This window comes from Halichoerus grypus, chromosome 5 (genome assembly GCF_964656455.1).
Source record: "Halichoerus grypus chromosome 5, mHalGry1.hap1.1, whole genome shotgun sequence".
NCBI lineage: Eukaryota > Metazoa > Chordata > Mammalia > Carnivora > Phocidae > Halichoerus > Halichoerus grypus.
In genome coordinates this window covers 138,087,998-138,101,312 of record NC_135716.1, presented here as the reverse complement: position 1 = coordinate 138,101,312, position 13,315 = coordinate 138,087,998, and the positions used below count along the sequence as shown (strand labels likewise).

The following is a 13,315-nucleotide window of genomic DNA, read 5'->3' as shown; positions in this document are numbered from 1 at the left end:
TCATGACTCCGAGATCAAGAGTTGCATGCTCTTCTGACTGAGCCAGCCAGGTGCCCCTATGCTACTTTCTTTGTTAGATTTGGTTTTCTTTTAGATATTTCTCATAGCTCCCCTTTATTTCTTAAACTTGCAATAATACATGCGAATTCGTCTGTAATTCAAACAGTATAGAAATAACTAATGCAACAATTCCCCATTCTTTAATCCTATTCCCCAGAAGTAAGCAATTTAAAAAATTTCTCCTATATCCTGACAAATATTTTCCTGCATGCATATCTGTATATGTGTATATTTTATATCTTTTTTCTGAAAATTATTCAAACCTACATTCTTTCAGTGGCATGTAAAAATTCCTTTCTCTACATTATCGGTACTGAATTTCTTTCTTTTCTATTGTCCATTCAATAGATGAAAGAACACTATATCTTTACTTCAGTTTGCACTATTTTAAGTTACAAGGTTGAGGTTGAATGTCCCAAAATCTAGACTATTTTCTCTCCAAACAGTCCCACCAAATTTGTAGTAATCCCAAAATGGTGGTGTTTTAATATAAAAATCCGAATAAATACAACGTAGATACTCCATGTATCATCCTTATTCCCCCCTATGTGCCCTCAGAAAGTAAACAAACTTCTGGTTAATTAAATATAACATTTAATATGTTACAATTCAACTGAGATACTGAATGTGTATTGGAATTTTATTTATTTTTTAAAGATTTATTTACTTATTTGAGAGAGAACACCCACATGCAAGCTGGGGGAGGGACACAGGGAGAGGATCTCAAGCAGACTCCCCACTGAGCATGGAGCCCGACACAGGGCTTGATCCCAGGACTCTGAAATCATGAGCCAAAATCAAGAGTCAGACACTTAACCGACTGGGCCACCCAGGAGCCCCTGTTTTGGAATTCCAATGGGGCTAATTCTTATGTCTCATTTATATTAAATAAATATTTGTAGAATTCTGCAGAAAATAACCATCAAGAAAACAACTGTTCCATTCATTGGTTCAACCAGGATTTGTCCAGTGTTTTCCATGTACCAGACATAGTGTTAGGTACTTGAGTTTCAGAGATAAACAGGATAAATACAGTCTCTTACCTCGAGTAGTTTAATCTTGCACAGAAGATAAATAAGCATGTCAGAAAGTTTTGGCTAGAGGGAATAGAAGAGCTAACTGGCTGAAACAATAAGTAAATTTATGAGCTCCCATGTGAAGGCTGCTAAGAATAAGACTGTACTTCAGGTCAGGTTGATGCAATGGCCCACTTTAGCCATCAGAGTCCACTTTTTCCATCTCCAACTTTGCTCATGTGGGAGGTAGGGGATCTTCTTGTGGTTCTTTTAAGACCAAGGAGGAACTGGGACACCTGGCTGGCTCAGTCTGTGGAGCATGCAACTCTTGATCTAGGGATTGTGAGTTCAAGCCCCACCTTGGGTATAGAGATTACTTAAAAAATAAAAATCTTTAGAAAAAAAAAAAAGAAGAAGACCAAAGAAGAACTTTTCTAGAAGTCTTTGTGTCTCATGGAGCAGAACTGGATCGCATACCCACTCCTGGCAAAGTCATTGGCAAAAAGATTGGGATTAACCATAAGACAATCAGGCCCAACTTTGGAACAGAGAATAGGGATCAGCTTTTTCTAAGGCATATCTGTAAGCAGCAGGGACAGATCTGGGGGGTGGTGGTTAGGGGCAGAGGTTTTGGGGATGACCTTCTAGTGCAAAGAAGGAAAATAGGAATGGCCACTAGAGAGGAAACAGTATCTACAACAATAATAAAACAAGCTATTGTGGTTGAGTATCTATATAGTTCTGGGCAGTGTGAGTGAAGAATAACATCTTTACCATTTTCTTCTTAATGTCCCATAGGATCAGAGTGGTACTGAACCTGTTAGCAGTGAGGAAGATGGCAGTCTCGAAGTTGGTATTAAACAGTTGCCTGAAAATGAAAGCTCCAAACTGGTAAGAATCTTGGGTGTTTTTCAGCCAATGTTCTTTTTTAAAGGTGTATGATTTATATTTTGTACAACCATGGGAAGGATCAATTTGTGTTGTGTTTACTTCTCTAGGAATCTTGATCTCTGAGCTAGGAGAAGCTTTTCTATATGGAGTGACCCATTAATTCCAATGAATAGCATATTCTCCTATTTTCTTCACACTTGAATTGTGCTGTCTGGGACAAAAGAAGTAATTTCTCTTTTAATCTTGTTTAATATTGGGCTTCTTTAAGGCTAGGGCTATCCTCAATTAGTCCCTAAAGGCACAGAAAAAGATGTTAAATGTATTCCATTGATTCATAGTAAAAGATGGTTAAACTCACCCAGGGGCTGGAGCATTAGAAGAGAGTCAGGTTTGTTTGTTTGTTTTAAGTTTATTATTATTATTATTATTATTATTATTATTATTATTATTATTATTATTTAGTAATCTCTACATCCAGCATGGGGTTCGAACTCAGAGCTCAGAGATCAGGAGTCACATATTCTTCCAACTGATCCAGCTAGCTGCCCCAAAGAGAGTCAGTTTTAGAGAACCCTCCCTCCTTATATATTTTAATGCTTGATATTTTATTTCATATTTATTGAACTTTTACTGGGTACTGTGCTACATGCTACATTAATTTCCTCATCCTTATAGTGCAGGTGGCAATACCCTGGTTTTACACACGATGAAACCGAAGGCTGATGATGTTCACTAACTTGCCAGAGGCCACTCACTAGAATGTAGTAGACCTGGGGATTCACCTCCATTCAGTCTGACTCCTGTGCTTTCATTCACAATCCATCTTTTTTTGTTTTGCAGCCTTGTACTTACAGGGTTAGACTACAAGTTCTAGAAAGAAATGTGGGCTTTTTCTCTCCATTTCAAAATGTCTTACAAATCTCAAAGAATTATCACTTGGGAGGGTCACCCTGATTTTGTGGCAGCACAGAGTTGTTCATTTTACTTCAGAGAGTTAGAGAAATCATTTATCTTCTTTCAACTTTTAGAAAATGTATATTGGGACTGTCTTAGATTCTGTGTCCTAGAAAAGAAACTGATTCTTTCAGGCTGAAGGGAAAGGACATTTCAGCAAAAGTGGAAATGACAATAGGCTACTCCTGGGCAAATTGTAAATGGGACCCAAGAACCCTGGCATCAAGAACACTGGGACTAACAGATTGTAGCCATTGTTCTTGAACAAGATGTTCCAAGGTTACACTGTTCCCTTTCTAAAAGACAAACAGCATATTTGCACTGGAAGGGGAGTGAGTAACATCAACAAAGTTTGAACTCAAAGCTCCTTCATTTAAAAACAGTATTAACGTGGGTTTTGGGGGGCACTGTATCTCCATAGATAGGTTAGGGAAAAGTCTTGTAAAGCAACAGGGTTTTGTAAGTAGGAGCCTCCAACCCAATCCACAGAGGCAATGGTAAGAAGGGTGAGAACACTTCCCTGCTTGCCAGAAGAGTCTGGTAGTCCAAAGAGATTCCCTTGTAGGCTACGGGCAACTGCCATCCATTATCCACTTGCTGTTCCCAAGAAAGCAATGCCAGTGATGGGGCTCCAAGTGTCAAGACAACTGAAGGGTCCCACCCTCAAGCAGAGGACTTGAAGGGCTGAGGGTAAATTTTTTTTTTAAAGAGTTTATTTATTTATTCATGAGAGACAGAGACAGAGAGACAGAGAGAGAGAGAAGCAGAGGGAGAACCAGGCTCCCAAGGAGCAGGGAGCCTGATGCGGGACTCGATCCCAGGACCCTGGGATCATGACCTGAGCCGAAGGCAGATGCTTAACCGTCTGAGCCACCCAGGCACCCCTGAGGGTAATTTTTAGATACTGTTTTATCTGCATTTCACCAAGATGGAAGCCTTCCCCATACCCACTGACTGCTCCCTCTTTCTATTTCCCTCCCCTCCTCACCTCCCTCTCTTTTTAGTATTACAATTCTTTTTGTTTCCAGTAGAATCTGTGCATGGTCTAGTTGAGGGAGGAAAGATAACCTAAATTTAAACAACTTTTATAGCATAAATACAAATGGCCTACCATAAAACATTAGTCGGGAGTGTCTTGGATGAGTTACTTGACCTCACCAACCCACAGTTTTCTCACCTGATGAAGAACAGTAATCAGGATGTTAGGAGGAAACAAACGGGTTATAAGGTATAAATCACATAGTAGAGTATAAGGCAAATAGTTGGTGTTTAGCAAGTTCATTCATTAATTCAGCAAATACTTGCTGAATGCCACGGTGTCCCAGGCACTAGAGATACAACAGAGAACAAAATGTAGAAAAATGCCTGCTCTCAGCGCACCTGGGTGGCACGATTGGTTGAGCATCTGACTCTTGACTTTGGCTCAGGTCATGATCTCAGGGTTGGGAGCTCAAGCCCCACAGAGTCCCACATCGGGCTCTGCGCTGAGACTCACTCTTCCCTCTGCCCATCCCCCCCTTTCCTCCCCCACCCCGATAAATAAACAATTTGGGGGGGGTTATGCCTGCTCTCATGGAGACTCTCTTCAGGTTGAGTAGGAGGAGGAGGATAGATAACAAATTAGCAAAATATTAGTTTGGATCATAAGAACTTGCTATTTTTGTAGGTAAGAATTTCATATGGTGCAACCTAACATGTTATCTTGTTATAAAGTATTAATAACTGTTAATTGTCACTAGTTATTATGGTTATTTCTATTATAAGATTGGTGCAAGAGTTGCTACACCATCCTAGGATTGTTGCCCAATGCATCTTTTTTTTTTTTTTTTAAGATTTTATTTATTTATTTGACAGAGAGAGACATAGCGAGAGAGGGAACACAAGCAGGGGGAGTGGGAGAGGGAGAAGCAGGCTTCCTGCTGAGCAGGGAGTCCGATGCAGGGCTCCATCCAGGACCCTGGGACCATGACCTGAGCCAAAGGCAGATGCTTAATGACTGAGCCACCCAGGCGCCCCGCCCAATGCATCTTGTCAGAGGATGGCATGTGATCTGTATGGGTCTTGACTCTTTTCTGTTTATGTCAAGACAGTTGGAAACACTAATAAGCCCTAACCCTCTAAAAGTTGCTTCCTTGCTTCTTATGGGGACATATGTCTGTCTTATCAGTCACTATGCTGGCCCCTGCTGGAGTGACCAGGAGAAACACCAGCCTTGCTCTTCAGCAGTTGAACCTCTAGAACCAGTGAGGATAATAGAATTTGTATCTGGAAAATCATACATGCAGAAGTATATTAGAGAAAAAAAACACTATGTTGCATGTGTTCAAAAGTGGAAGGAAGACCATCTCATTCAGGGATTAAGGAAGGTTTCTTAGAATCATGGCCTTTAAGGTAAACCTTTAAAGATGAGAAGACAGGGGCGCCTGGGTGGCTCAGTCATTAAGCGTCTGCCTTTGGCTCAGATCATGATCCCAGGCTCCTGGGATTGTGCCCCGCATCGGGCTCCCTGCTCAGCAGGAAGCCTGCTTCTCCCTCTCCCACTCCCCCTGCTTGTGTCCCCTCTCTCGCTGTGTCTCTCTCTGTCAAATAAATAAAATCTTTAATAAAGAAAGAAAGAAAGATGAGAAGACAATTGACTGGTGAGGTTGGCCTAGATAAGAGGTTTACCAGCTCTATCAGTCTGGATTATGGAGTAGCGAGTAAGTGTTGGGCTTTTGTAGGGAAACAATGGGCAATATAATTTGAACAGTAGACTCAGAGAATATGCTGTGAATTATAGATGAATTTATTCATCTTTATGTGCCCAGTGCTCAATCAGTATCTCAGTAGCTACATGGATACATGGTAGACACAAGGTGCTACCTATGAAAAACTGTACTTCAGAGAGGTATTAAATTCTTCAAGACTACCTGTTTTCAGAGCTAAGACTAAGCCATGGGTCAGCATGTTGCAGAACTGTTTCCACTGTTCAATTGTGGTTGGCTTTGGTCCATATCTCAGTAGTCCGCAGATTAACAACCAAGGGGTTTATAATAACTTCAGTAGGTATTGGATTTCTCTAAAATATTTTTAAAGGGAGAATAACTTGTTTTTAGACAACTGATCAGATGATGGTTTGTGAAACATAGATCTCAATTGTGAGAGACTGGAGGCAGGGAAGTGTCTGGAATCTATTTCAGAAGTCTAGGTGAGAGCCTGTTAAGACTATTTTTTAAGCCTTTTGAAAGAAACTTTTAAAAAGCTATCTGCACAGAGCTTTGCGATTTGCAAAACAAAGTGTCATCTCATTAGCTTAATTTTTAATATCTAAATTTTTTCTGAAATGCTACTTTGTGATCTTATTCAATTTTATTCCCCAAAATAACCCTATGTAAAAAGTAGGGCAGGAATTATTTATCCCAGACTTACAGAAAAGACCTTAATCTGCTTCGTGAAAGATCACAAAACAGGAAATTGGAAGAGCTGGGGCTTATCCTGAAGGGTCTTTGACTCCCTGGTATCTTGACATAGAAGGTCATGAATCCTTAAAGTAATTTTCTTAATCTTTTGGATATCAAGCTATGTTTTTTGTTTGTTTGTTTTTTAAAGATTTCATTTACTCATTTGAGAGAAAGTGAGAGCGAGAGAGAGCGTAAGACGGGGGAGAGGCAGATGGAGAGGGAGAAGCAAACTCCCCACTGAGCAAGGAGCCCAATGTGGGACTCGATCCCGGGACCCTGGGATCATGACCTGAGCCAAAGGCAGATGCTTAACCGACTGAGCCACCCAGGTGCCCTTCAACCTATGTTTTTAACATGTTGAGAATATCTGCGTTAGTATAATATGCTCTTTTGAGGCAGTATAAATTATCAAGAGTACAAACATTGGAGCCAGACTACTTGGATTCAAATCCTGACTCTATCATTGACTAGCAATATAATCTTAGGTACATAACCTTTCTGTGCCTCAGTTTCTACATCTATGAAATGGGAGAAAGAAGCCACAGTTGTGAGAACTGAGGAGGGGCCAGCTGTACAGTACTATGCAGAAGCATGCCAAAGTGCACTGCGATCTCTGTATAAGGGTGAGCTGTTGTTAATAATGATGATGCTCTTACTCTGATTAAAACATTTAGTGTTAGCCACATAAGGATTAGCTGTTGTGAGCAGAACATTACAGTGTACTTAGAAAACCGAAGTGAATTTTTCAAACTGAAAAATGCAAACGCTGATCATAATAGGCAGTATTTATTGAACGCCTATGTGCTAGATATTATTCTTAGCTCATTTACATAACAGTCCTATGAGGTTAGTCCTAGTATTATCCCCATTTAAGAGATGAGGAAACAGAAGCACTGAGACATTAAATAATCACTCAGTCGGGGGCACCTGGGTGGCTCAGTCAGTTGAGCATCCGACTCTTAGTTTCGGCTCAGGTCATGATCTCGGGGTCCTGGGATCAAGCTCTGGGTCGGGGGCTCCATGCTCAGAGGGAAGTCTGTTTAAAAATTCTCTCCCTCTGCCCCTCCCCTCCTCAAATAAATAAATAAATCTTAAATGAAATAAGCAAATAAATAAATAATCACCCGGTGAAGCCTAGATCCAGGTCCATGCACTGAAGCTAGTCTCTAAACCTCTACGCACTACTGCCTTTCAGAGAGATACAGACTTAAAACTGAAGTCAAAGGACAACAAGAAAGTTACATTGGGATCTGAACTTCATGATTTTCATTCCCTTTTGTCTAAATCTTGAACTTCCATAGAGAAAATTGGGACATAGAAACAGATAAATAAAGATACAGAAATTCACCTTCTACTTTGGCAAGTAAAAGACAAGTCTCTGTAACTTTATACAGACCTCCAAACAGATGTGTCATAAAATGAAGGAAGCTAAAGTTTTTTGAGAAGCTGACCTGTTAGTCATTTTCATACTGGTTATCTTATTTAACCCAATGAAGCACATATTATTGGCCCTACTTTACTGACATGGTACTGAGGCTGAGAGGTGGCAAGTATGTTTCTAAGGCCAGTGGTATGGCTGGGATTCAAACCTAGTTCTTTTTTCCCCAAAAGCCTATCTTGTCCTTGTTGTATAGTTCACATAGACAGCCTTTCTGGAATATCAGAAATATCACTGTGTGGTCTATTTGTCCACACAACAAATGTTAATCGAGTATGTCTTGCTGTGTGCAGAAGATTCAGTGATGAGGACAGCTACTAGCATTTCTTAAAGAGCTTGAGATGTTTGAGGACACATGTTCACAAAGCTTGCTGTCTTTAGAAAAGAAAGAGATAGTACTGTTTTCTTCTAAGTAACTAACCTCTGTTCTTGCTACCACCTTGGGATCTCTAACCCTGTCAAATACCATAATTTCCTGCTTTGATGTAAAACCAGTTTACTTTTTCTTTTGTTCTTGTCTCCTTCTCCATGCTGTTACAGGTATTAATAGACAGTAAAATCATTTTAAAGTAACTAGCTTACAACAAAATAATAAAAAGACAAATCAATTAAAACGTGGGTAAGGATCTGAATAGGCATTTCTCTAAAGATATACAAATGGCCAATAAGCACATGAAAAGATGCCCGACCTCATTAACCATTAGGGAATTAAATGCACATCAAAACCACAATGCAATACCACTTTACACCTATTAGGAGGACCATAATCAGAAAGACAGATAATAGCAAGTGCTGCAGGAATGTGGAGCGGTTGGAACTCTCATACATTGCTAGTGGGAATATAAAATAGTATCTCCAGTTGTGAAAATAGTTGGCAGTTCTTCACAATATTAAGCATAATTATACAGTATCATAATTTCATTCCTAGGTATACACCCAAGAGGAATGAAAACATACCTGCACAAAAACTTGTACACCAATGTTCATAGCAGCATTATTCATAATAGCCCCAAAATGGAAACAGCCTACTGTCCACCAACTGATGAATGTATAAATAAAATGTGGTACATTATTCAAAGGAATAAAAGATAATGAAGTACTGATACTGATACATGATGCTACACCCACATACTGTGTGTATGAAATGTCAAGAGGAGGCATACCTGTCGAGACAGAAAATAGATGAGTGGTTGCCTGTGGCTGGGGGTGTGGGCGGGGACTGGGAGTGACCCTAATGGGTATAGGATTTCTTTTTGAGGTTATGAAAAAGTTCTCAACTTAGATTGTGAAGATATTTGTATAACTCTGAATGTGAAAACCATTGTATTGTAAACTTGAGATGGGGGCATTTTGTGGTATGTTAATTATATCTCAATAAAGATATTTTTTACAAAACAAGAGCAAGAGAAGAAAGAGGAGAAGTAAGAATATAGATAATCCACAAAGTGAAGTCAAATGAGCAATGTTGAGATAACCTCTAGAAATTCTGCCAATCTGTTAAACAACTACAACATGATCCTATGCATGGAACTTTTAGCGTATAGACTTTCCACCTTTTGGGATATTTTGCCAGTGTTCAATAATCCCTGGTAGAAAAGGCCCAGATTCTTTGTCAGTCTTATAAATTCTTACACTCTGCCTGTCCCTGCCTTCTGTGCTAGAGCCTGGGAAGATACCGTCGATGGTAAACAAAGTCTCTCTTCCTGTGTTATTCAGTCTTCATGGGAGATGAACGTCATTCAAATAATGTCACAAATAGATTGAAGTCTCAACTTTGATCAAAGCTAAGAACCAGAGGTGCTTGGTTTTAAGGGAGCATGTAAGAGGGGGATTTGATGTAGTCAGGGAGGGCTTTCCCAGGGAAGTGAACTGAGATGGGAAGGAGACGCTGATACGACTGGGAATGTGGCAAAGAAGAAAGAAGGAAGGGTGCTAGGTGATGTGTGAGCCTTGGGGGGAGTCAGGTGACCTGAAGGTGGGAGAGTGCATGGTTGGCAGCACTGGTGAGCTGGACACCAGACTGGAGCCCAGCCGTGTTAACCACGTGATCTCTGTGCTGAAAGCATCGGGAGGCCCTGTGGGACCCTAGACAGTGACTCTGCGCTGGAGCTGTGATGTGGTGATTAGCTTGGACAGGGGCCAGGCTGGATGCTGCCTGAGCAGCTGGAAGTTCATTGTAGCAATGGCCATCCACAAGAGATGGCAACAGCTATATATTCTCATACTCTGTGCAAAGATTTTAATAAACAGTAAGGAAATAAAAGTTCCACAGGAAGTTGCCAGTAAAGGAATTTACCTTTCTTGCCCTTGATATGCAAACCTTCTGCAATATGTATTCTTTTTTTTTTTTTTTTTTTTTTTTAAAGATTTTATTTATTTATTTGAGAGAGAGAGAATGAGAGAGAGAGAACACATGAGAGGGGATAGGGTCAGAGGACGAAGCAGACTCCCTGCCGAGCAGGGAGCCCGATGCGGGACTCGATCCAGGGACTCCAGGATCATGACCTGAGCCGAAGGCAGTCGCTTAACCAACTGAGCCACCCAGGCGCCCTGCAATATGTATTCTTTAAAACTTTCCTCTGAATGCAGGTTTAGAGCTGAGAACCAGCATCATCCCAGGATTTGGCCAGCGGCCCAAGATAAACCTGCGAAGAAATGCCCCCAACAGATGTGCTCAGCGTTCTTCCCCCAATTTATGAAACTGCTTCGCAACAATACAGTCTGTGTGTCTATGTGTCCAGTGATCTTGTCATCACAGATCTGAGACAGCGGCGTCAATAACATTTTAGACTTTTCAAAATTTTTCAAAATGTTTAGATTTTTCCAGCTGTCTGCGATGTGTTTTTACTGTTGTCTTTCATTGTGAAATATTTCTGATCCTTAGGGCAAGAACAGAAAAATGAGAGTATTTCGGTCAGCTCAGGGTGGCATTCAACCTATGGGTTCTTTGTGGAGATTTTGGAATGTATGGGGTAGCAAGACGCCTGAGGAAGCATGAGTCGTTTCTGAATTAACTACCACTAACCTCAATGAGCTGTGACATGGACATTCACGCTGTAACTGGCGGTGCATTCTACCATTTCAGTCTCCACCAGCTATAATAGCAACATTGTAGGCACACTTTTTACTCTCCACTTGCTATACTTGATCCATACAAAATTTTCAAACATACCTATTGAAAAATCAGTGTTGAGTGTTACAGATACTACCCATGTCTCCAAATGGCCTGATAGTACTTGCTTTCTCAGATGAAAAAGGCTATCAGATACAAATCGTGGGCTCTGAAATCTGAACAAACTTAGATTTCACCTCTGCTGTTCACTAGCAAAAGTGCCTTATCCGGTCTGTCTGCATTCTTCATCTAAAAATGGAGGAGGAGGAGGAGGATGTCCCCACCTCTCTGTAATGAGGATAGAGTATGACTTTATACATGAAATGCTTAGCACAGTGCTTGGCATGCAGTAAGGGCTCAGTAAATGGAGCTATTGTTAACACCAGATTTTCCCTATAAAAAAATCTAGGTGTGCCAGGACTCTCATTATTCAGTGCACATTTCCTGAGAACCTGTAATGTGTCAAGCTCTAGGAACGTAAAGATAAATAAGCCCTCTTTCATTAAGGAGTACAGCACATTCGGTCTGATTCAGAGGTCACAAACTGGCTGTCAGAGTCCGATCCAGATCTTACTTCTCCTCCATGATGCGTTCTTAAGATGTTTGATTTTATAAATCAGGAGATATTCACATAAAAATCCTGGTTTCGCTTTTTTCCTGAAAACAGACCAGCATGCCAAGCCACCCCATAAATCATTTATGCACTTCCAGTTTATTTCTGTCCCTGCTTTTCCAGCATTCCCCCACCCCAGCCTGCTTCCTGCATCCCCATCACCTGTAGACACCTGACTCTGCATCCCAGGTCTAATACCAGAGACAGAGCTGTGGCTGTTCAGGCCAAGTGGCAGGAGGCGAAAGCCACCAAGTGGACAGAGGCTGGGTGGTGGAAAGCCTCATGGACTGAGGGAAGCCTTTGGACTGGTTTTTAACAGGAGATGATGATGAGATGAGCCATTTGAAAAGACACCTTCTGAATGCCCTGTGAAAAATCCCTTAGAAAATGTTAAAGCTGAAGGCAGCGAGAATTAAAAAATTGTGAGAGTAACTGAGATGAAAGTTGATGGAGGAGGAGAGGGACCAAGACTGAGTTCCATGCATCGAGGCAGCTGACTGGCTGCATGGTGGGTGCTGTTACTGAGAAAAGAAAGCTAGGAGGAAGAGCACATTTGTGGGGAAGGATGAATGAAGTGGACTGGATATAGGACAACAGGCTTGAGAGAGCCCCTCAGCCTAAAGGTAGTCAAATTCAGTGATTTTCTAAAAGATGCCTGTCAGACACTGATTGTCTCCTGCTGATTTGGGTCCTTGGACTCCCGCTCCGTGGCACGTTGTTACAATAGAAAAGGACAGCCTTTGCCTGAGTCAGTCCCACCCTAACTCCTCCCCCACCTGAGCCCCTGGATTAGCTGAAATCCTATCAGCAAGAGCTCCCCAGCACCTTCCTGTGCCCTTCTGCAGTACTTGGCAACACTAGGAATTACTTAGGTAAAGTTGGATGCCCGTCCTGGCTGTGACACTTAGTTGCGTCTCTGTGCCTCAGTTTCCTTATCAATCAAATGGGGACAGTAATAGGCTCAATGTCCTATAAAACATAAATCAATACACTTAGAATGATGCCTTCTGGAACACAGAGGAAATGCCATGAAAACGTTAGCTGCCATTAATCTCACGCATTCCTTCTTGTGTATTGAATTTTAGATTTCTGTGTAAGAAGGAAACTACTATTTAATGACTACTAATTATGTACTTGTCACTTAGTAGGCACTTTTGTAATATTAACCTCATTTTTCCTGACAAAAACAGTAGTAGTAATAATAATACCCTCCGCCATTTACTGAGCACTTACTGTCTGTTAGGACCTGAACAGAATGTTTATCTCCATCCTCCCCATCATGAAAGCATTATTACTACCATCTGCATTTTGCAGATGAGTGGCCTGAGTATTCCAGAAGTTAATTCACTTGCCCAAAGGCTTAGGGGCACTAAGTGTCACAGTAAGGATTCAAAGCCTTATGCGTTGGACTCACATGCCTGATCATGCCACACTGCCTCTCCAAGAGACTGTTGATGTTAACCTATGAAGAAACTGAGGTTTAGAGAATCCAGTTTGTCATAACCTATAGGTAGAGAAATTTGAAATTTGGATGTAAGCCACTACCTGACTCCAAAGTCCAAGCTTTCTCCTCTATTCAGATAATACTAAAGAGTTAGACCTATGGGGATCTGTGAGTTTCCATTGATTTATGGGAAATACGAAAATAACCACATGGAGAGTTCTTCATGAAGCTAAAACTATTCAATTTCAAGGACTGCCCTTTAAAACTGTGCCCTACCTAAATTTTTAGTGTTAAAATGGCTCTTCCTACATGACATTATGGTAATGATACATGGTAGTAATTGGGAG

The 13,315-nt window shown here is 41.0% G+C and overlaps 1 protein-coding gene across 3 annotated transcripts in view; it reads left to right on the top strand.

The window, feature by feature from the left end:
* PATJ (PATJ crumbs cell polarity complex component) overlaps positions 1–13,315 on the top strand; it is a 347,778-nt gene that overhangs the window by 254,838 nt on the left and 79,625 nt on the right. For all 3 annotated transcript variants that reach the window (XM_078073041.1, XM_036091353.2, XM_078073040.1), the window contains exon 31: positions 1,875–1,967. In XM_078073041.1, coding sequence (XP_077929167.1) covers positions 1,875–1,967 — 93 coding nt within the window. The remainder of the gene's footprint in view (positions 1–1,874; positions 1,968–13,315) is intronic.